Genomic DNA, 24046 nt, shown 5'->3' on the forward strand with positions numbered 1-24046 from the left:
AGGGAAGAGAGGGCACCCTTCAGCGCCCGGGTGCATTGTGGGAAGGAGGCGGCAGCGTCCCGGGCGGGCTGGAGGTGCAGCAGCGGTGGCGGCGGCGGTAAATCCTCCCGGCCGCACACAGCACTGTGAGCCGCGGCCCCAGCCAGCCTCGGCCCGCGCGCCCTCCTGCCCCTCGCGGCTTCGCGCGCCAGCCCCTCCTCGCGCGCGGCCTTGCGGGAGCCGGCCGGCCGGCCCAGCTCCCCTCCCCGGCCCCGCGGGGCGGCCGCGCTGCCCTGACGAGGCGGGGAGGGGAGGGCTGGACCGGCCGGCGGCCGGAGGACCATGCCGAACTTCTGCGCTGCCCCCAACTGCACACGGAAGAGCACGCAGTCTGACCTGGCCTTCTTCAGATTCCCGCGGGACCCGGCCAGGTGAGTGGGGTGTGAAGGCTGCGGAGACTTCGGCGCACGTGCGCTCGCGGGCACCCGGCCGGGTGGGTGCCGCCCGGGGGCGCAAAGGCGAATGAAGTGGGCACTCAGCGCCTTCGGTCGTCCGACGCGGTTCCTTAGCTGTCAAAGAAGGGTTAGGCTCCAGGGCTGTGTTCCCGGGGGCCCTGCCTTCCCCCGCGTTACCCGTCTCTTCTAGGACAGTGTTTCTGTTTGGAGCCGCATTCTTTGATCTTAAATCAGGTCACAACTGCTACTTCCTTCGGACTTGTCATCACAATGTTCAAATGCCGACCGTTACTCATTGTCTCCTTTGGTTATTGTGGGGACCACAGAGGATGCGTGTGAGGGCGTGGGAATAGGTATTGCAACTTCACTTTTCCTTGAGGTAGCTTATAATCTGGGTCGTACTTTGAGAATCATAGTGACTTAATGTGATGTGCTGTAGGTGGTTCTCAGGGTTCTCCTGTTGGTTCATTCATTTAAAAAATCAATGCTTAACCATGTCAGGAGTACTCATGTCAGGTGCTGGTGACTCGAGTGAATTTTGTCACGGACCGCAAAAAGCACGGAGAGAACAGACCTATCAATGGGCGTTGAATATAGCATGATATTAATTAGTTGAACAAATATTTATTGAAAGTCGACAATTGGTAGAAATTGGTCTGAGTACGAGAGTAGTTAACGCGAATCAATGAAAATCCCTCCTCTCAGAGGTTACGATCAAGTCTTGGGAAATTGGCAAGTAGAATATTTATAATGGCGTGTCTAATAATGAAAAATATCCCGAAGAAAAATACAACAGAGGTCAGAAGGGCTTTAAGCCAGGAAGCAGGTGGAAAGATAGCTCAGTGCTGAAGAACAAACACTTGCACTCGCAGAAGACCTAGATTCTGTACCCACATGAGGTGACTTAACCACCTGTAACTTCGGTTCCAGGGGATTACAGAGCCTCTTCTGGCCTTTATGTGTACCAGGTATACGCGAAATGCAAAACTCTTGTGCATATAAAGAAGCAGATTTAAAAAATAAAAAGTATAGCTAGGGAGCTGAGCACTGGGACATGGTCTATATAATCCCAGAGCTGAGGAGGCAGGGAGAATTGAGTTTTGAATCTGGCTCGGGTTAAAGTAAGTTCCAGGCCATTTAGGGCTATAGGCAATCTTCTCAGGATCCTTTTTTTTTTTAAACCTATAAAAAGGGAGGCATGATTTCTATTTTAAACAGAACAACAAAAAAAAAAAGTCTCACCACAGTGAATCTGAACAAAAAAAAAAAAAAATTAGGGAAGGGGACAGCCATGTTGGAAAAACATCTGGAAACATTAAGAATGAAGTCAAGGCATGCTTGCTAATGAGGTGTATATGGGAGACAAAAATTGTTTAGGAAATTGTTGCCCCCGGAAGACATTCTGGCGTTTATTCTTAGTGAAGTGGGAGAGTTTAGAGCTTCGAGAGTTCTCAACAGTATTTCTGTTCTCAACAGTGTTAGTTATAGGGAAGCAAAGAGCAAGCAGGAAGACCAAAGAAAGACTGTTGGAATAATTCAGATCAGTAGAAGAGGATGAAGAGATAAACTGAAGCATTTAGATAAGGTCTGAAGACAAAGCCAACAGGATTTACTAATAGTTTGAATGTAGGTTATAAAAGGGTCAAGGTTAACGTCTGAGATTATATATGAGTATGGGGTATGTGTGTATGTGTACATGTATGTGTGGAGGCCAGAGGTCATCTAGTGTCTTGCTCTATTACTCCCTACTCCTTTAAGAAAGGGTCTGACTGAACCTATAGCCAGGTTCAGCCAACCCCAGCAATCTCCACTCCCCAAAGTGTTGGGAGTTCCAGGCATCTGCACGATGAGTGCTTTCTCCGGCTGAGCCATCTCCCCTAGACTCCTGAGGTTTGTAACATAAAACAGTCACTGATATAAGAAAGATTGGAGTCTTAGTTTGTTATAGGTTTGATTTATAATGTGGTATCTGATAGGCTTGGACAGGCATATTTCAGAGGTGTCTTCAGCCAGAGGGTGGGGTTCAGCACTACAGAACTTGATTAGCATGCGTGAGGTTCTAGGTTCTATCCCCTATACTGGGGGAAATATAAATATTTCATATGGAGATGAATTTCAAATGACTGTTTTCTCTTTTTCTACATCGTCATCAATATTTGTCTTTTGTTTGTTTGTTTCTCAAGATGGTTTCTTTATGTAGCCCTGGCTGTCCTGGAACTTATTCTGTAGACTCAGAGATCTGCCTGCTTCTGTCTCGTAAGTCCTGAAATCAAAGGCATGTGCTACCATGTTTGGCATAGATTTCTGTTTTAAATCTCTTTACAAATATGTTTATATATTTGAATCAACCTTGTATGTGTGGTTGGTGGCCTTTTAAACAAAATCTTTGCCATTTAAAATATGTTTATTTTATTAATTTATTTATTGAAGGCAAGTTCTCATTCAGTCTAGCCTAGAATCCACTATTCTTGCCTTGAACTAGCTGCATTCCTCCTACTTCCGTTTCCTAAGTGCTGGAATTATAGACATGAACCACCATTCCTAGCTTGTTTTTATCTATGTTGTGAGATTACTAGTGAAGATTTAGTTTCTTAATAAAGATATCTTACTCAGCACTGATTGTTTAAAGGAAAAAATATATCTTTACTGCTGTTCAAAGCTACTTTGGGTTTTTTTGTTTGTTTGTTTTTTAAAAGTTTTTTTGTTTTGTGGATTCAGTTGAATCAGTAAGTCAGTTTGTGCCTCTGTTTGTCTTTAAGAGAGACCTTAAACGTCTTTCCCAGTATTGATTCCTAGATGTCTGGTATGGAAATGTATAGGATTAATCACGTGGACAGTTCCTGAGTTGCTATTGAACCTTAGAGATTCCTTGGACAGTAGTGAGTGTGGGGGATCTCCAGAGATTAGTAATTTAAAAATGTAGCTGTAGCACTTTGCTAAACTGCTTCATAATAAGATATTTTTATGGCTAATATTTTATTTTTGAAGCAGAATGTTTATAATCATAATTTATAACTGTAAAATATTAAAATATGGATACCTTGGTCATAGTTACTGAGTAGTATAATACTTAGCTAAATGGAATGGTATATAATTTAGGTATACTGTTTTAGTTTTAGGTATGAAGATCATAACAGTCACTGTGGTTCACATATTTAAGAGTGGAATTACCAGGCTTAAAGTAGTAAGACATAAGAAGAGCTGGGTGTGGTGCTGCACATCTTTAGTCCTGGCACTCCTGGAAGCAGAGGTAGTTAATCTCTGAGTTCAAGGCCAGGCAGGGATACTTAATGAGACCCTGTTTCAAAAATAAAAGACCCAAGAGGATATATACGAGTATGCTGATAATATTATACTAGTAACAATATTATATCCGTTTTATAATACAGTGTAATATGTAAGTAGAACATAAATTTGCTTTCAAACTTGTGATACTTTTTCCATGGCAGAATTTTTGTTTTTCTTACCTTGGAATGAAGGAAAGATCTAGTCTTAACGGTCAGGGAATTACTTAAACATCTTAATTCTTTATTTCTTGATCTGTACTCATCTCTGGAAAGACTTGGGCCCTTAATAAGTGCTTAGTAAACATTGTTATTTGTTTTTCTGAAATCTTAAGCACTAAACATGTGTTTACCCTGATTAGCATCTTCAATACTTTTCAATATAGTGGAGTGTGCAGATCCTGTCTCTCTTGGAACTTGCTTTTGCATTTGTACATATATTTTATGTGAACTAAATCATGATTGTTATAAGGCAAGTGCTTATGACTTTCATGCTTATATGAGGTACGGTAGTTGTTTGTAGAACATGTACTTGCTACCTCTCTGCCTGCTGGTGGTGTTTCCTTAGCTCGAGGGAAATAGTGAAGAGCTGTTTGTCAGGCTGTTGGCCCTGATGCTGATGAGCTCTCTGTGCTGCCACCAGTTGAATTCTCACTGACTTGTAGATGTCTTGCCTGAGCAAGTTACTTCCTAACTTTTTAGTTTGAAGGGTTTAGTCTAAGTGTCTTCAAATGTTTCTTTCAATTCTGATTGTATTATTAATCAACTTCTCCAAATTGTGTTATAGATCTATATAGCAAGAATCCATTCTTCATCCTCTTTCTCCCATCCCTCCTCCTTCCCTCCTCCTGCTTCTTTGTCTCCTTTGTCTTCGTTGTCTTCGAGACAGGGTTTCTGTGTATGTAGCCCTGGCTATCCTGGAACTCACTCTGTAGACCAACCAGGCTGGCCTGGAACTCAGAGATCTACCTGCTTCTGCCTCTCAAGTGCTGGGATTAAAGGCGTGTGCCACCCCACTTGGCTCAGGAATCCATTCTTAACATATTTGCCTTAAAATTAAATTTGGAGTTTTGAGGTCTCACTGTGTGACCTTGCCTGGCTTGGAACTCATTGGGATCTTCCTCCTCCTTTCCAGGTACTGGGATTAAAGGCATGTACTACCATGCCTGGCATAAATTATGTTTTGAAACAGACTCTTCTATATAGCTTAGGCTGGTCTCAAATCCAGAGTCTGCCTGCCTCAACCTCCCACATACCAAGAGTATAGGTGTGTGCCACTATGACCAGCCCATATGCTAACATGTAAAGTTTGAGTTTATATTTCATAATTATATTTGGTTTTCTTTACAGATGCCAGAAGTGGGTTGAAAATTGTAGGAGAGCAGACTTAGAAGATAAAACACCTGATCAACTCAATAAACATTATCGACTATGTGCCAAACACTTTGAGACCTCTATGATCTGTAGAACTGTAAGTAATCAGCTTGGCCTCTCTTTCTCTCCTACAGTGTAAAAGGGTATGATGCTATGTGTATGTATCTCAGGCAGCTTTTCTAGAGTTTTGTTTCTTTAGTGTGGTTCTAGTGGTAGAACCGAGTTTTTTATTTATCAGGCAAGTGCTCTACCACCAAGTCAGTCCCTGCCCCTCTCAGAGCTTTCCTGTGAATGACAGTCTCATCCAGACCATGGTCTTTGTGTTCATTTGAGTGTCCTCTTAAGGAGCAGCACTTACTTTGTTTCCACTGTTTACTTTTGAGAGTCAGTGTCACACAAGGAGCATGAAAAATAGTTCTACCCTGACTTTTCCTTTCTTGGCCCTGATTCTAAAGATAGCAGATCAAGTAGCCTTTTTGAAATCTTAATATTTCTAATGTTCTAGGGTTCTTTTACTGCTGTGACTCATAAAAGTCAGAGACAGATTGGATTGATGTGTATGAACCACTGTAGAAGCTAATAAGGAAGAGCTTTTGGATCCGCAGTGTTATGCTTGGGTAGAGCTAACGTTCTGTGTTAGGTTTGCTCGAGAAGCAAACTTGACTTGAGGGTACACTGTGTATCACTACGGCAATTTATTTTGGTATTTTTTTTTAGATGCATTTTGCAGAGGCATCAGAAAACTAAAGAATGATTGGGTTATTTTATTTCTCAATATTAATTGAAGCAGATACTTGTGAAGTCATTGGGAGGTGAGCCAATTCTGGTTCAACAATTTAATCACAAATACTTGAAGGATTTTTTCTTTTTCTTTTTTTTTTTTTTTTTTTTTTTGCCTTGTTTTATTACAAGTTTAATACTCATCAGCCAAAAAGTTTCATATGTTTAAAAGGAAAACTACTTTTGTGTTCTTGACATTCATTAAAAAATATCACAAATTATTTAGAAATATACAAGACTTGCCTTTTTTATTTAAGTCTAGTCAATATCTAACTGTATAATTTCAGTGATGAGAATTTGAAATTTTTAAAATATAGCTCACTAATGTAGCTGACATAATTCAGAGTTTATATCAGAAAGACTAGCTAGTTTTGCTTTTTTAAAAATCCCAAAGGATTCTTTCATCTTAAATCAACCCAAATATGAGAAATGTTTTTTTTTTCTGTATATGTAGAGCAAGCAGCTGCTGAAAGCCAGCTTGTACGATAATTGAATTAAAATATGTAAGCCCTTTGGCATCATTTGTTTGGCATTTAAGATGTTGTTAAGTAACATACATGAGTAGTTCTGCCAAAACCACAATTTTTATTATCTTTGATGCTAGAGTAAGATCAGTGTAGTTCCTTTATATTACCAGAGAGTAAACCTTGATATGGAGTTAAAAATTTTCACATAAGTTAGACACGTGTATTTATAAATGAATATAGAATGTCCCATTTTTCATTCACATTCTAGTTTTTCTGATGTTTCCTTTGTCTGCTACTTTTAAAATTTTTAAATTTTTTAGAATGTCTTATCCCTCCCCAATCACCTAGCTATTTGGTGTTGACTGTGTTTATTTTGAGACTTTGGCTTAGTGAGAAAGTGGAGAAACTTGGGGAATCAGAGTTTGCTTTCCTCTGTAGCTTTGTCCATAATCAATCTCAACCCAAACTTCTGGCGTGGAATTGAGTTAGAAAACACTGCCTCTGAGTAGCAGTTCTCCCTGAGTGTTTTCAGCATCTCTGAATGGAACCCAAAGAGTATGTTCCACATAGATATATTTTTCTGTGCTATCTTCCCAATCTCCCTTACCAAGGAGAAAAAATTTAAAGAGATCATAGTTTCACTAGTACCAAAAGTTTTCTCAAAGTGTGCTCTGTGTTTTCCATTGTAACTAGAGGGAGAAATAAAACCCACTGTCTCTTTGGATTAGAGAGCAGGAATAATGGTTATTTATCAGTTACTCTCCTTAATTAATTTCTTGTTGTCCAGCTACTCTTGGCTCACTGTGGAATACTGTTACTATGTAGGTTTGAGTCCTGCTTCCAGCAAAGCACAAGTAGCAGGGCAGAAGTGTCTTCTCCAGTGATTAGAGCAGTGGGACAAGAAGGGAGTTTAGAAATGCCTGGTTGAATGGTGGTAGATTTATGATTATGTATTTAGTTATCCTTAGTTTGTTAATAATTTCATTTTGGAAAATGTTGAACTTAACCTCCTATTTAGAAAAAGAAACTGGGGCCTAAAAAGTGAGTTAATTTAACTAGAGCCCCTTAGTCATTGGTCAAGTTAATGTTATTTTTCCTGTGTTTTGATATTTCCCGGTACTAACAACAGCAGTGGAGTGAACAGCAGGTAAGGAGGGAGCATTGTGACTGAATACAGAAGGGTATATAGGTAATTTGGGAGACCTGAGTCCTGTAGATTTGGCAGCTCAAGGAAGAGCAGAAAAGCCAAGATCTCCAGAAGGGCATTGATTGAACTTTTCAAGTGTGTACTTTGGAGACAGGTAAAGAAGTAGTGGGGAGTCAGATAGAACTTTATTTCCTTTTTTTGTTGTTGTTTTGAAAGACCATCTCTGAATTGATATATTTTCTTTTTCAGAGTCCTTATCGCACAGTTCTTCGAGATAATGCAATACCCACAATATTTGATCTTACCAGTCATTTGAACAATCCACATAGCAGACACAGAAAACGAATAAAAGAATTGGTATGTCTGGCTCTCTGGCCTTCCCTTCCCATAATCCTGTTAAACAAGTGTGGAAGCAAGTTCTTTTGTCTCACAGGTGGCATGCTAGGAAATGATGCTATGCTTATTAAGAGTTGGTCTGTCTTACTATTGGTTAAACTGAAAAAGCTCTAAATATAGCCAGTTGATAGGTGTTGAGTTGGGGTAGATGTATGCTGTTAATTGCCAGTCACTAGCTCATAGCTTTTCTGGGCTTGGTAGCAAGGAGAACAAAACTGCCATGTTTCCAGAATCCAGCACAAAGGAGTAGAGAAAAGGAAAGTATTAGAACTGGAGATCTGGACTGTTTTAGAGATCAGGATTTCACTATGATTTTTGACAGGTTGTAGAAAAAGTTTAAAAGTTTTTCCTGTTGTGTGCTTGACTCCTGTGTGCTTTTATAATCTTCTGACCTTTTAGACTTGATAGCAGAAATAGACCTAGCTTATGTCGACCTTGGGTGAACACAATTACTGACACATTGCCACTATCAAGACCCTTTTTGTTCAGTTTGGTTCAATTTATGTAATATTAGTGTGCACACACATATGCCATACCATGTGTATGGAAACCAGAGGACACATTTTAGGAATTGATTTTCCTTCCTCGGGAGCCCGGTGATTTATTTGTAAGCCATGAGCCATTACCTGCTAAGCCGGCTCAGCTCCCCTTACCTGGTTTTGAAGACAACCATCTTCAGAGGGTTGCTTGGTTTGGTTTGGTCTTTTTGAGAGGTGGGAGTTGTTGGTTTGGCTTGGGTTGGGTTTTGAGGGGGGAGTTGTTGTTGGTTTGGTTCAGTTTGGTTTTTTTGGTTTGGATTGATTTAGTTCAAGAAAAACTTGCGTGTTGTAGATATTGCTCCTGGAAGTTAGATGAGACTCATCAAAGTCCTCAGGTCTTGGAATGGGTGTGGGGAGGTTTTCTTTGCTTGCCCAGTTTCTCCCTTTTCTCTCTCTTCTTGTGGTTTAATTTTGTTTCCAAAAGTTTGTGATCTTCCTCTAGAATGTTTTAGTGCTTTGCTTTCTCTGTTCCTGAAGCTCCTTCAGCAGTGCTTTGACCTGGGTAGTTAATCAGCACCCACCATATTTATTTATTTTACTGGTGTCCTCTTGATTTAGGGGGTTGTACTTCTTTTTAAAGGTTTTTGTCTTGTTTGTTTGTTTTTTGTCTTTTGCTTTGTCGTTTTTGGCTTTCTGATGTTTTGGCTCACATATATCTACCCCAAGCCAGTTTGAAGGTGTGATGTTCTCCCTGCTTAGCTGGCAGTATTTTGTAATTTCTCCTAGTTCTTTAACTACGACTATTGTTTTGTTTTTAAAAAGTTCTCATATTTTTTTTTTCCAAACGTTACGTGATGTCTAGAGGATCTTGTAAGTCTCCATTGTCCTTGAAGTCTGGTGCTGTCCCGATTCTCGTCTTCCTAAAGCTTCCTAAAGTTTCTTATTGTGGACATTAACATTTTATTGAACAGGGCCAGAGATTGGTCTGGTCCAGTGCTTGCCTGGCAGTTGCCTGGCATTGGCTTCAATCCCAAGCACCACCAACCCTTTTTTTTTTTTTTTTAAAGTAACAAGTGCCGTAGTGTATCTTCGTTTCCTTTATTATCCAGCCTGTTGACCATTTTACCATCTTGTGACTTAAGCCGTCACTTAGTTTTGCTTCCTGACTTCCCCACCTTTCTCTGGTGTTTGTTGTAGGTGAATGCTGAGCTTGCATGGCAGTCCTCTGCACCCCCTTTCTTCTGAGTGCTCTGTCCCACAGTGAAGAGCTCAGCCTCTGTGTTTGCAGCCATTGGATCCCTAACTCTGCCTTTCATAGCAGGCAACTTCCATGTGGCGTGCCCTCTGGATGAGGAGGAACTGTTCCTGCTAACCAGCCTGCTAATGTTTCTTGTTAGTAGCAGTGTCCAGAGCTGCCTCCAGGTCTGTGCTGTCTGAGGCTCTCCTTGGTACTGTTGTTTTCTTGCCACGGTTAGTAGTAGTGTAATACAAACATGAGAGAGCCTTGCTTGAGGGGAGAGTAAAAGACAAAGCTGGAGTCCTTCCCCAGTCTACCCATTACTGTAGGCTTGGGGTGCATAGAGTATGTAGACTCTGTGTGTTTATTTCTTGTCTGAGCTGACGCTGTCGCTGTCTGCCTCCTAGGCACTTGTCATTGGTTTTTTGTAGGTTCTGTGATGCAGGGGGCTTCTTGTTTTGTGACATCCTTAAGTCTAGATTTGGAAGAAGAGTCTGCTGTGTCCTCTTGAATTCTATACTAAGTGCTATGTGTGGTGTACCTTCGTCCCATTTATTACTTAATACATGTTTGTCTAGTTAGGATACTCAGGGACAAAGCATGTTAAAGAGCATGTGCTTTCTCTTCTGGTACTTTACTTTAGCTTGTAATCATGAGCACATTACACAGTTTTGGTTTCTTATCATCTGTTTGAAGAGTGTGTTCCATATGAAGAATTGATGCTCTTTGGAGCTAAGGATAATGATTAGTTGATTAAAGTGCTTGTATACAAGCATGACGTCCTGGGTTCGATTCCTAGCACCACAGAAACCAACACCTGAGAGATGAAGGCAAGAGGATCAGAAGTTCAAGGTCACCCTCAGTTACTTAGTGAGTTCAAGACCTGCCTGGAATACATGAGACACTTCCCTTAAACAACAACAGTAACAGTACCCCTCAAACTTTTGAATGAGATTTTTTTCTCAAAACAGCCTTTTTTTTTTTTTTTAAGTTTAAGATGATTTACTAGAAGTTATTTTTCTCAAAATGTTTTCTTCTTTTTTTAGAGTGAAGATGAAATCAGGACTCTGAAACAGAAAAAAAGTAAGTGATAGTGTTAATGACTCAGCTTCTCAAGGCCTTTTAAGAAGGCCTTGACCTGGTAAGAACAACTAAATATGTTTTATTTCCACAGCCTCCCTTGAAATTGAATGTAAAGGAGTGGTTGGCTCTATCCTGCAGCCTGGAATTATTAGAGACTACAGTTTTAGTTCATTCTGCCTTTGCCTACGCATTGCTGTTACAGAGCACAGAGGGAGCGCCTTCTGCCCTCAAGGTGCTCTCAGTGTGGTAGTAGTGGCAGACCACAGAGTGTTCCAGTAGGGAAGGAAAGGCTCCAATAAAGCCAGCCAGTCCAATTACACCCATGTACCTTGTGGTCCATAATTATCTCTTGGCTTAAGGGAAAAATACTGTGGAGACAGTTGGTACATTGGGTGTCATGGTTACAGAATCTCTGTAGGTGCTGATGTGTAAAGTGTGCCATTAAAAGGTGAGGCTGAAAGTTGTTTCTGTTGCCCCCATTTCTCCTTTAGCTTCTCTTGCTACTATAGACATGAGTTTTGATGCCATTCTATCCTTCTGGTACTTTTATTTAACTTTCACAGTAGCTCCATGATAAGTAATGCTGTTTTCCTTTGTTATAGATGGGAAACAAACTCAGCAAAGACAGGCAGGAAAGGTGTTCTACACAAACATAGAGTAGTATAAAACAAGCTGCTAGATAGAAAGAACCCCATTCATCTAGATGTTCTTAGAGCCTAAGGTCTCAGATGAACCCAGAGGAGCGAGCACAGTGTTCAGAACTTGCTCAGTTGATTGGAAGTGGAGTAAGGGAGGACAGAGGGGAGGTAAGGACAAAAAGGAAGGCAGGCATCCAGGTTAACTTCTTTCTTTCTGGGTGCGTATGAGAGAGGAAAGCTAGAGGAGGAATCCTTCCTGGACTCCCTGAGCCCTGCTGAGCTCTGAGAGCCTGGGATGCCTAGAAGTACAGCTTGCGCAGTCATAGTCACTAGACTTTGCTCTGTATCAGGGAGTCTGCTTGTCTCTGCCACCTTAGTGCTTTGACTGGAGTGTGTGCACTAGCTACCTGCTGTCCTTCCCTGCTGTGTCCTCCATACTCACGTCATTGTCAAATGCAACCTCCTGTTCAGCTGTTGTCGTAGTTAGAGTTCATATCTGTGAAGAGACACCATGATCACAACAACTCGTAATTGGGGCTGGTTTAGTCCATTGTCATCATGGCAGAGAGATTGGCAGCATGCACGCAGACATGATGCTGGAGGAGCCGATTGTTCTGCACTTCGATCCACGGGCAGCAGAAGGGAACTGTCATGCTATGCTGGGCATGGCTTGAGTTTATACTACCTCAAAGTCTCCACCCTACAGTGACACATTTCCTCCAGTAAGGCCGCACCCACTGCAATAGAGCTATACCTCCTAATAGTGGCACTCCCTATGGCCAAGCATTCAAACATATGGATCTGTGGGAGCCATTCCTGTTCAAACCACCACAGATGTTTTCTCAGTGATGCTATATAATTTTTGGTGGTCTTATAGACCTAGACCTTAAGAACTTTTTAATGGTTTTTAATGGTTCTTCAGATTTTCATTCTTTTTCCTGGAGCCATTATTGACCTGCATGACTCGAGTAGAGAGGACACTGTCCCTAACCAGATATAAAGAGACCAGGCTGAGCTGGCTGATATTCTAACATTAGCCTGATCCCATTATGAGTCTATATTACCTGGTTTTATAGACTGTCTTCCATATAGAAGTGTGGCTTAGCAGTTAGATAGAAGTGATGTCTCTCTGGTTCGTGGATTTCATTTCATTTCTATCCTGTAACTGTATCTGTGGCCTTGGGCACGTTATTTACTTCTCTATTTGCCAAGTGGGATTGATACCGTCTTCCTGAAGAAAGTAATGTGATACCTGTAAAATGTTAGCCATAGTGCCTGTAGGAATATTTGTTCTCTCTACTCACCTTCCTTTTTATCATGGCATGAACTTCTGTTATTCATATTAATAGTTTGTGAAATGCCTTGTGAGTTTATTAAAAATTGTGCCCTACTCTGCTGATGTTCTATTAATGGTAAATGAATGCGTTTGTGGATTTTAATATTTAGCCAATCAAAAGTGTAACTTGTTCTATCTTTCGTGGTTCTTCATGAATCTGTTTGTAAAACTAACTTTTGTTTTCCAGTTGAGGAAACTTCTGAACAAGAACAGGAAACTAACAGCAATGCTCAGAACCCCAGTGCAGAAGTGGGGGACCAGCAGGATGGAAATGTGTTGCCTTTAACCCTTGAAGAGAAGGAGAACAAAGAGTACCTCAAATCATTATTTGAGATTCTGATTCTCATGGGAAAGCAGAACATACCCTTGGATGGGCACGAGGCTGACGAGATCCCAGAGGGTCTCTTTGCTCCAGATAACTTCCAGGCACTCCTAGAGTGCCGTATCAATTCTGGAGAAGAAGTTCTAAGGAAGCGCTTTGAGACCACGGCGGTCAACACGTTATTCTGTTCTAAAACCCAGCAGAGGCAGATGCTGGAGATCTGTGAGAGCTGCATTCGGGAGGAGACACTCAGGGAAGTGAGAGACTCACACTTCTTTTCCATTATCACAGACGACGTGGTAGACATAGCAGGAGAAGAGCACCTGCCCGTGCTGGTGAGGTTTGTCGATGACGCTCATAACCTGAGAGAGGAATTTGTGGGATTTCTGCCATATGAAGCTGACGCAGAGATTTTGGCTGTGAAATTTCACACTACAATAACCGAGAAATGGGGATTGAATATGGAATATTGTCGTGGTCAGGCTTACATTGTGTCCAGTGGATTTTCTTCCAAAATGAAAGTTGTTGCTTCAAGACTTTTAGAGAAATATCCCCAGGCTGTCTACACCCTCTGTTCTTCCTGTGCCTTAAATGCATGGTTGGCAAAGTCTGTCCCTGTGATCGGGGTGTCTGTGGCTTTAGGAACCATTGAGGAAGTCTGTTCTTTTTTCCATCGATCACCACAGCTGCTTTTAGAACTTGACAATGTAATTTCTGTTCTTTTCCAGAATAGTGAAGAGCGAGGTAAAGAACTGAAGGAAATTTGTCATTCACAGTGGACAGGCAGGCACGATGCCTTTGAAATCTTGGTGGATCTCCTGCAAGCACTTGTCTTATGTTTAGATGGTATAAATAGCGACACAAATATTAGGTGGAATAACTATATAGCTGGACGAGCGTTTGTACTTTGTAGCGCAGTGACAGATTTCGATTTCATTGTTACCATTGTTGTTCTTAAAAATGTGTTATCTTTTACGAGGGCCTTTGGGAAGAATCTCCAGGGACAAACCTCTGATGTCTTCTTCGCAGCCAGCAGCTTGACTGCCGTACTGCACTCACTTAATGAGGTGATGGAAAACATCGAAGTTTATCATGAGTTTTGGTTTGAGGAAGCCACAAATTTAGCAACCAAACTTGACATTCAAATGAAGTTGCCAGGGAAGTTCCGGAGAGCCCAACAAGGTAACCTGGAATCTCAACTAACCTCCGAGAGTTACTATAAAGATGCTCTCAGTGTTCCAACAGTAGAGCACATTATTCAGGAACTTAAAGATATTTTCTCTGAACAGCACCTCAAAGCTCTGAAGTGCCTGTCTCTGGTACCCTCAGTGATGGGGCAGCTCAAGTTTAACACATCCGAAGAGCACCATGCTGATATGTACAGAAGTGACCTACCCAATCCTGACACGCTCTCTGCCGAGCTTCACTGTTGGAGAATCAAGTGGAAACACAGAGGAAAAGATATCGAGCTCCCGTCCACCATTTATGAAGCCCTCCATCTTCCTGACATCAAGTTTTTCCCTAATGTATATGCTTTGCTGAAGGTCTTATGTATTCTTCCTGTGATGAAAGTTGAGAATGAGCGCTATGAAAATGGACGAAAGCGTCTCAAAGCATACCTGCGGAACACTCTGACAGACCAGAGGTCAAGCAATTTGGCTTTGCTTAACATAAATTTTGATATAAAACATGATTTAGATTTAATGGTGGACACATACATCAAACTCTATACAAATAAATCAGAGCTTCCTACAAATAATTCAGAAACCATTGAAAATACCTAAAAGATTTTAAAAATGGCTGTTGTCTTATTTTGCTGTTTGGAAGAAAAGCTGCAAGGTATAGTAGGCCAGTTAATGACTTGCCATAGACCTCCAGTTTAACATATCATTAGCTATTGGGAATCCACATATTTAAATGGCCCCTGTTTGAACTCTCATGCTCTCAGTACCTGTCTGTTCTTCCAGAAGTTGGCATTGGGAGTGCCAAAATGCTTCTCTGCTAGAGGCACTCTGGAAATGTTTTAGTTAAAAGTCACTTTAGATCTGACATCATCACTGTTGATCCAGTTGTCAGTTATTAAGTTATCAGGTCTTTGGAAAATGAATTTTGTGAGAGAAATACATTTTATAACGTGTCATGATGAAATACGCCATTGACTTTTGACTTGAAGTTACAGGTGTTTAAAATCTGTGGTAGCAGCACTTGGAAGGCAGAGGCATGAGGATGACATGTTTTAGGCCAGCCTGCACTACATAGTGAGAAACAAGTAAGGCCCGGGGTGGAGCTTAGTGTGGAGCTCTTGCCTAGCATGTGCAAGCCCTAGGCTCTTGCCTCGGTATGGCAAAAGCAAAACCAACAGAACAGCTTGTGATGGGCAGTCACGGGAAGTAAGGACAGCCTCCTGCGCAGGTTCTGTCAGGGCAGAAGAGCCTCAAAGGAGCAAGTTAAAGTAAGAATGGCAGAGCCAGGCACTGGCGCCCTCATTTGATTGTTGCTGTTTACATTCCTTTGCTGAGCCCACATTTTCATAGGCGTTTTTGTTATTCTCTCTGCTTCGTGGAGAAGACAGACCCAGAGGCCATCCATAATAGGCAACTGACTTGTCTGTTTTCTTCTTTTTACATGATTATGTCTACTGCCTCATCTTGATTTATCAGCAAAACCTACAGAAATAAATGTTTTGTGGTTTATCTTAAAAATAATACAGAAAATATTGCTGTTATTTTTGGTGAATAAAATCAATTTTGTATAGTTTATTTCAATCTAAATAAAATGTGAATTTTGTTTAAATTTCAGGTGAGGTATTTTTGGTGGGACAGAACACATTCTTGTATATTTTCCTAAAATAGTTATTTCGTAATCAGCCTCATGCCTTTTATAATTCAAGATGAAGTATTTTCTAGTTTTTCTTTTTTTGGTTTATGTTTTAAGGTATAGGAAAATAATTAAAATCAAGAAGTTATTAAGTGAGGACTGGGCTGGAGCTCTTGCTAGCATATGCAAGGCCTAGGCTCACGCCTGAGAACTGCAAAAGCAAGCTTTAAGTTTGCTCTTTTAACTGAATATATATTATTGATATATATTATGGACCTGCTATAGGTTGTTGGGGCTTGTGTTTACTGTGTTGCTGATTAGAATGCCACTGGTGAATTGAATAACTGCGGTAGGGCTATTTTGTGTTGAAGTAAGTTAATGTTATTTGAGCTTCAGACAGCAGAATCTGATGCTTGTGCTGTAGCACTGGGCCAGTCCTGGTGTTTTTTGTTTTTTGTTTTTTTTCTTTTTTCTTTTTTTTCGGAGTTGGGGACCAAACCCAGGGCCTTGCGCTTGCTAGGTAAGCGCTCTGCCACTGAGCTAAATCCCCAACCCCCAGTCCTGGTGTTTTTATCGAATAAGGACACATTACCTGTGCAGGTTATAAAAAGATGGAATTACTTTGTGTTGTTAGAGTTCTGTCCTTAACAGAGAACGAGACCAGAGTTGGCCTGTTGTGTGTATCTATTTCTTGGGACTCTTACAAGTGTTGTGACTAGCAGACTACCCAGGCCAAGTCTGTTTCCTCCACAGTAAGGTTGTGCTGTGGGGAGTAGGTAATTTGTTGCCAATGACCTGCTGCTGCCCAGACTTAATGGCTTAAAGAAACAATTTCACTTTTCACAGTTTTGAGGTTGGTTAAATGATTCTTTGCAAGTATTATGTGGACTTTCTGCCTTTGGCAGGTTTACTGGTGTCTGGGTGGGATGGCCAGGTTTCTCCATTTAGTCTTTTATCTTACATCATTGTGGTTCTAGTGTACCAAAATGGCAAGAGAACCTTCAAAATCTGGACTCAGGAACTCATGGACTATCACTTAGACGTCATACTGTCCAAGCAAATCTAAAACTAGGTAATCACAAAACGATAGCTGTGATAGCTAGTTGTGTCACAAATATGCCAAGCTTCTCAACTAAGTATTGACAGTAGCCAAGAACACTTAACCAAAGAACTTACAACCTAGATTTGACCTATAGTATTACAACCAAATTTTATTTTTTAAATATTTATTTTTATTTAAAATTGTATGTGTGAGTACAGGTGTCTTTGGAGTCCAGAAAGTGTTGGAAGCCCTTAAGCTGGAGTTAGCAGATAGTTGTGAGCTGCTGTATGTGGGTGCTGGGAACTCCTGGTCTTCTGAAAGAGCAGTAAGTTCTTTTAACCACCCAGCCATTTCTTCAGCCTCCTCAGTACTTTGAAATAACCATGCACACGAAGTGCACAACTTCAGTAGACTAGATTTATTAAAGTTAAAGCAAAGGGAAAAAAATGTATCCACAAAACCCTTGTGGAGTTTGAATAAAATGTGTATCTAGACAGCTTGCAAAATGTCATGAGAAATATATTCAAGAATTAACATTTAATTGCAGAATTTTTGCTCTTGACATTTACTCTCACTTTCTGAGAGGAAAGCTACACAGCTGAATCCTACTGTAGGATGGCGGCCTATGAAACAGGGCAACAGATCCTTTATCCAAACTTGCATGTAATTTCTGTTGTGTCATGGACTCCATGAAGTCAGTAGTGTGAGTGGGAAGAGGCCCCCTCTGGAACCGTCCCCTCTGTGGTGGTTTAGCTGGATTTGCTTTGTTCTCATTTCTTTGGGGTGGGGGTGGTGTTTCTTACCACTGAAGTGATTCTTGAGGCGCAGGAAAGTTGCACGTGCAGTGTTTGTTGTATTTATGATATCTTCAGAGCTGACAGAGTACCTTCATTTTCTCAGTTATTCCCCAGGAAAACTGGAGCAGTTATTAGCCCCATTTTTCAGTTGAGGAAGCAGCTGTTCAGAGATAAATTAATTGTCCCAAATTATAGCTAATGAGTGCCAGAACCAGGTACTTCAGCCCAGGCATTTGATCTTAAAATTGATTATGAAGGCCACTTCATTCTTAAGGCCTATAAAGGAAATATTTGCCTTGGACATAGACTTCTTTTACGTTCTTGCTTCATCCATTGCCAGCTTTCCACACAACATCGAAAATGCACTCATTATAGTCGACGTGTGTTCCTTGAAAAAAAAAAAAAGTTGGAGACTGCAACTTCTAAGGCTTTACAAACTGGATGTAGAAACGCTGCCGCCTTTGTTCAGCTGCCAAGACGCCACCATAAGGGGCTGTGGGTCCAGGTCGATTTATTTCACGAGTGGGTGCAACTTTCTCCTGCCACCATCAAATGCTGCACTAGCCAGCTTTCTGTGGCCAGGAAAAGCAAAATAATATTTAGTATAGATTAGCATAAAAATATCTCCTAGATCAGCCTCAGGAAATAATTACTAACTTAGGAATAATAAGTCTGATCTGTAGGTTGACAGTTGATTTCCAGACCCGTTTTTATGCCCTTATTTCTCCCTGTGAATGCAATATAAGTAGAATACACTACATGCCACTGTATTTGTGTCCATAAATTACTCGGACAGAGTGAACAACAGACTTCAGAACTGAGTAGAGGTAGTAAATCTGCCCTGGGTTTAATGAGTTTAAATCTACAGTAGTAGCTGGAACATCTGGAAGTTTAAAGTCCTAATTCGTTCCAAATGCTCGACAAGGATATACTGCAAAAAAGGATATTGTAATTGAGGGATCAAGAAAGCCGTTGACTCCGTCCCAGTCCTTTCTATTTTCTCTGAGTACATTAATCACTTCACACAAGAGGCTGACAGCAAAGAAGCGCTGGACCCAAATACCCAAGTTGACTGCTTACGTGAGTAGCTTTGGCAGGACAGTTAGAGGAGGGGAAGGTTTAACAGCTGCTGATTAACCTCTGGGATATAGTGGGCAGTGCTTCCTTCTCTCATCTGCTTTATTCATAAAGACGTAAGGATGGGGAGGGGTTGAATTATTAAAACTGGACTTAGAAAAGTCACAACTTCTGACTTCTAAATTGTAATTTTGATTAATGAGTTTTGTAATCCAAGAATCTGGTCTGCAGCCAACACCTCGCACTAGACTAAGCATTCATTTAATGTAGTTAACGGACTCCCTGTGGGATACTTGTGAGGTGCCGATTTGGTTTTCCTACAGCAGCAGGAGAGTTACTGTTCACAGTAGCAGCCACTGTTAGCCGCTTGGTGTAGCCGCTTGGTGTACGCCAGGCCTATGCCAAGGCAGCTTGCCTGGCCTGTCTTGTGAAACCTCTGTCCCACAAAGAGGACACATGTACCCTTTTCCAGGTGAGAGTCTAAGACTCAGGAGTCAGACACTGAACGAGCTATGATAGAACCAGCATGGTGTGAAGGTTTGCAAGTCTAATGACTCTTGCTTGCTTCTTACACTGACTTCACATGCTACATTGGATAGATAGCTGAAGTGTTCCTACCACTTAGCCTCAGGCACCAGGCTATGTATGATGGGAACAAAGGAGAATGGAACAGAGCCCGTGCCCTGAATATGAAGGTGAATAAGATGCAATCCAGGCTTTGAGCTTAGTCATGTAGGTGATACAGACATGCACGGGGACTACCAGAACCAGGGCTACAGGTAGATAATGGTGTAGTTCACCATCCTAATTGGAGCACATTTCAGAATGTAAAGGCATTCAAGACAGCATAAGAGTGTCGGTCATCTTCACTAAGGAAACCTCAGGTTATGAGAGGAGGATTCTAGCCAATCAGAGTAGGCAATAGCCTGTGTGGCAGGCGCATCATCAGCCCCACTGCTCAGCCTTTGTACCTCAACTTGTGTGCCACATTCTGTAGGGGCTTTCCTGGGTCCAGTAGCTCTTACCTATGTTATGCCCCTGGGTTTGCCAAGATCCTTCACTGATAGAAGCCCTGTGAGAACCTGTGTGTCTGTTGGGTGCTTCTATCCTGAAGCTCAGAGCATAGACATCACTGAGTACAGGAAGTCTGCAAAGTGAACAACAGCACCCGGCAGAAGCCTTTTACAGCACTGGTTTCCCAAACATCGCCTCTTTAAATTACTGACTTATGATAGCACATAACCAGCCACTATCATTTCCAGCAAAGATGTGGGGAACAAGTGCAAAGCCAGCCACTGAGAAACAGCATTTGCTAAGAGATGGACCTCTGAAAGCAGTGTCTACCGAGTAACTGAATGGCCTCTTCTTCCTGGTGAAAACAGGGCTACTATTCTCTCTCTCTCTCTCTCTCTCTCTCTCTCTCTCTCTCTCTCTCTCTCTTCTCCTTCTCCTCCCTCCCTCCCTCCCTCCCTCCCTCTTCCACCCCTCCGTGTGTGTGTGTGTGTGTGTGTGTGTGTGTGTGTGTGTGTGTGTGTGTGTGTGTTGGAGACCTGTAGGGTTCCTGAAAAGCTGCTAGACTTTAGTCTATAATGAAATTCCAAAGAAGTTGAATATAATACCAGCTGCAACAGGATAGTTAAACTCGCTAGTGAGAGTGAGGGCAAATAGACAAAAAATAGTTTCTTCCACATCCTTTATCTGGGCTGTACCAGGTCTAGCTCAGATTTAGCGTGGGTCTGGCAGCTCCAAATAATCTGATTAAGAAAACCCAGCAGTTTGAGTTTTAGTTGATTCCAAATGTAGTCAAGTTGACAACCAAGATTAGCCATCATGTAAAGATTGAGAGGCTACATAGACAGCCATTCATTTTACAGAGGACTGAACAGGACAGCTCTCTCCAAGTCACACCCCTGGATGGTGGCAGGGGCCAGGGGTGAGCACAAATGTCCTGTGAATGCTGTGTTTTGTCACACCACACAGAAGACAGACTGAATCATGTCTTGGCAGGTGAGCAGTGCCTGCCCTTTCAACTCTTCCTTGTATAAACAGTAGTCCTGGACTGGTGTCAGCTTTACAGGGGAGAGATTTATTAAGCAGGCCAAGGTCTGGGGTAGTGTTTGGCACACTGCTGAGTTTAGTTACTATAAAAGTTTGCTCTAAAAAAATCTGATATTGATTACATCTCTTTTTAAAGTGCATGCATGTGCATGAGTGCATTTACCTATATCCATAACACTTTATGTTCTACGTGTTTTTCTCAGACTCCAGTAGCATTCTGAAGGAGAAATGTCAGTATCATGGCATTTTCTTCAAAAATATTTGTTATTTCAGACCCCTTAGTATACATTGTACCAGCCATTACTCTGGGTGTTTTGTCTGCAAAGATCGGGGCCCTACAGGCAACATGCTAGACTGTGCACTCTTCCAGCCCAATGTCTACTATCTATCACTCTCCCCGAGTTGCCACCTGCTCTGAATCTGTCATCACCTTTTACTTTACCTTTCCATCTGAGTTTCTTTTCTAATGTGGTTGGCTCACAAGAGTTCCTCCACACAGGTTGCTGATCGTGAATGAGGGCCCAATGTGAACTGCTCCATGCCCACCAATGACTTCATAGTCACGGATTCTCTTAGGCTTCTCCCTTTCACCCAGCCGGTGCAGAGAAGCATGTTCAAGATGCACTTTGAAAGCTGTTGGTAGAGCACTTTCCTAGCATATGAGAGGCTCAAGTTCAACAACAACAACAACAGTCTGCAAGCCGTCAGCCTCACTCTTAGCTTGCTTTTTGTATTACTCACCTCTTTGCTATCTAAGTTTTATCTGCACAGAGGAATTTTCTCTACATCAGTAGTTCTCAGCCTGCAGGTCATGACCCCGTAGGGAGTTGCATATCAGATATTTACATTATGAAGTAGCAGCAAAACAATTTTATGATTAAGGGTCACTACAACATGAGGAATTAACTGTACTTTATGGTCACAGCTTTAGGAAGCTTGAGAACCACTGCTCTAGATGCTCCCCAAACCAGGCTTCTTTCTCTAGAAATGGCTTCTTTTTACAAGTTTTAGACCCGAGTCCTCTTCACTGAGGTCATATTCCTAGCTCAGCAAGCCTGGAAGGTAACAGCTGCTGTATGCCTTTCTAGTGAATGAGCAGAAAATGACTTAGAACCAATGGGGAATTTAAAGTTGCTGGGGGATTAGAGGAGAGGAAAACCACCAGAGATGAGGGAAAGGTTTTAGAAGCTGATCTAAAGCCTCGGAAGTGCTGCTTAGGTCTGCCCATCATTCTCTACTCGAGGGTATTCAAGAGATGCTGAGCTTAGAGTTCCAAACTCTGTGAACTGGTCAAGATCAGTGATTGTCATATACAAGGTGAATGGGGCAGCATCTATCTGCCTTGCAGTTTCTGGGCATGTTTAGAAAGTGAGAAACACAGTCAAACTAAACTTCTTTATTGCTGCTAAGCATGCTTATTAACAGTCTGTGATTGGTATAGTCTTTCTGCTAAAATGTTCTTGAGACGTGATCCTTCTGGGTCTCCAAGGCCCCTTCACACTAATGGCCCTGGCACGGGACTCCCCACCCTCCCTGCTATGTAATACCTTGTATTTACCACCATCTTCCCTCTTCCTTTCTTAGTCAAGTAATCCCTGCCTTGGGCTCGTCTTCTCTTCTCAAACCATAGCCCATGTAGTTTTCATTGCCCTCTTTAGAACCGGCTTCTGTCTGAGCTCCTGCCTTTCATCAGAGAATGGTCACAAACCTGAAACATTTGAGTGGAACGCTGTGTCTCTCTAAATGATCTGCCATACAGTGAGTGGCATTTCCCCCAGGTGACAGCTTCTTTTCCTGCTTTGGGGTTTTCAGGAAGAGATGATTAAATTCAAAGGCAGCTGCTGGCGACTTAAGATCTCTAGCCAATGGTAGGCTCACTTAAGGCTAAGCTTTCTCTGCATAGCATGGGGCTTACTATCCATGTATTTAAATGATAGAAACCCGGGATTGAATTCAACATGCTGCTGGTCAGGTGTTCTCCCACAGCAGTTAAATCAACTTATATCCTTTTCACGTGCCCCCTCTGTGCCAGGCAATGTGAGATGACATGGGTACATCATCTCATTTAAGGCCCACAGTTTGATGACATTGGTGTGTTATCCTTATAAGTCAAAGAGATCGTTTGCCTAAGGCTTAAGTCTGTGCAGAGCCAGAGGCCACAGTCTGCACTGCCATACAGCGGGGCGCAGTTCCACCGAGGGCCTTGAAAATGCACCACAGACTTGATGTCTTCTCAGTCCTCATGATAGCTTCTCAGCTAGAGCTGCCGTCCTTGAGAGACTGGCTGAATGCTGTGCCACTGGGCCTTGGCCATCTCTCCTCTCCTCTGTTCCTGTGGCTTTCTCACCAGGGTCCTTTGCTTGCCACTGGGCTGGTTGGAGGGGTTCTAAGCTTAGCTATGAAGACTTAAAGAACTGGTAGAGCATGCTGGAACAGCAAGCCCACAATGCCTGTGTCATCTGGGGGAGGAGAGGTGAGCCTCCTCATCCTTGGAGAGGAAGAGGCTGTTGACCCTTTTCTACTGATGAGGGCAGAGGCAGGCCTAGGAGCTTGAGTAAGAGGGCGAGGGTCAGACAGCAAAAGGAAAGCAGGCAGTTAGATGAAGGCTTGCTGTGAGGTGCCTCTAGGGCATCATCTGGGCTCTGAGTTGCAAAGGTCTCAGCCTGTGGCTGGCTGGCTATGTCATTCCTGGGCCTATGTCAAGGAAGACATTGTACACAGAGAGTGTGGAGGAGCAAAGCTGCTCACCTTGAGGGGGCCTGAATCAGGGAGAGTACAAGGGGCTGTATATAGGCTATCCCCTTTAGGGCATGTCCCAGTGACTGGCTTCTAGCTATTAAATTATTGCCAAATCCCAGTAGCCTGGTAAACTATGATCTAGTCATGGATTGATCCACTTGGAATCAAATTTTTATATTATTTTACTGAGATCGAGCTTTTGTTGAACATGTAGAAACTGCCCAAATGCTCATAACACTAGTTCTTAGTTGAAACACTGACAGAAACTCCTAGAAAGAATTAGAAAGGGTGAGGTTCACATTCCCCAGAAGTCTTCTTGAACGTGAGCAGCAGGTCAGGATGCTAGCTGAAGTGGAAGCAAGATGGAGGGGCAACAGAGCTTAGAGCAGGGGAAGCAATCACTGGGCTCTTCCTCTGCAGCTTCCTCCATTGGTGCCTTCAATCCTCATGGCTCGTGTCCCGACTCTGGATTCTAAGAAACCTGTGAGACATATGTTTGATTGAATAATAGTGTTCAAGGGAACTAAGAGCATTTCTAT

At 42.2% G+C, this 24046-nt stretch overlaps 1 protein-coding gene across 1 annotated transcript; it reads left to right on the forward strand.

Moving 5' to 3' along the window:
- Window positions 1-57: 57 nt before the first annotated feature.
- Thap12 (THAP domain containing 12) lies at window positions 58-15770 on the forward strand. The gene is made up of 5 exons (XM_032893005.1): window positions 58-410; window positions 5069-5189; window positions 7736-7843; window positions 10645-10681; window positions 12843-15770. Exons 1-5 carry the CDS (start codon window positions 322-324, stop codon window positions 14759-14761), a joined length of 2274 nt encoding a protein of 757 aa, XP_032748896.1. The 5' UTR covers window positions 58-321; the 3' UTR covers window positions 14762-15770.
- Window positions 15771-24046: the final 8276 nt, after the last annotated feature.

The sequence above is a fragment of the Rattus rattus genome, chromosome 2 (genome assembly GCF_011064425.1).
Source record: "Rattus rattus isolate New Zealand chromosome 2, Rrattus_CSIRO_v1, whole genome shotgun sequence".
Taxonomy (NCBI): domain Eukaryota; kingdom Metazoa; phylum Chordata; class Mammalia; order Rodentia; family Muridae; genus Rattus; species Rattus rattus.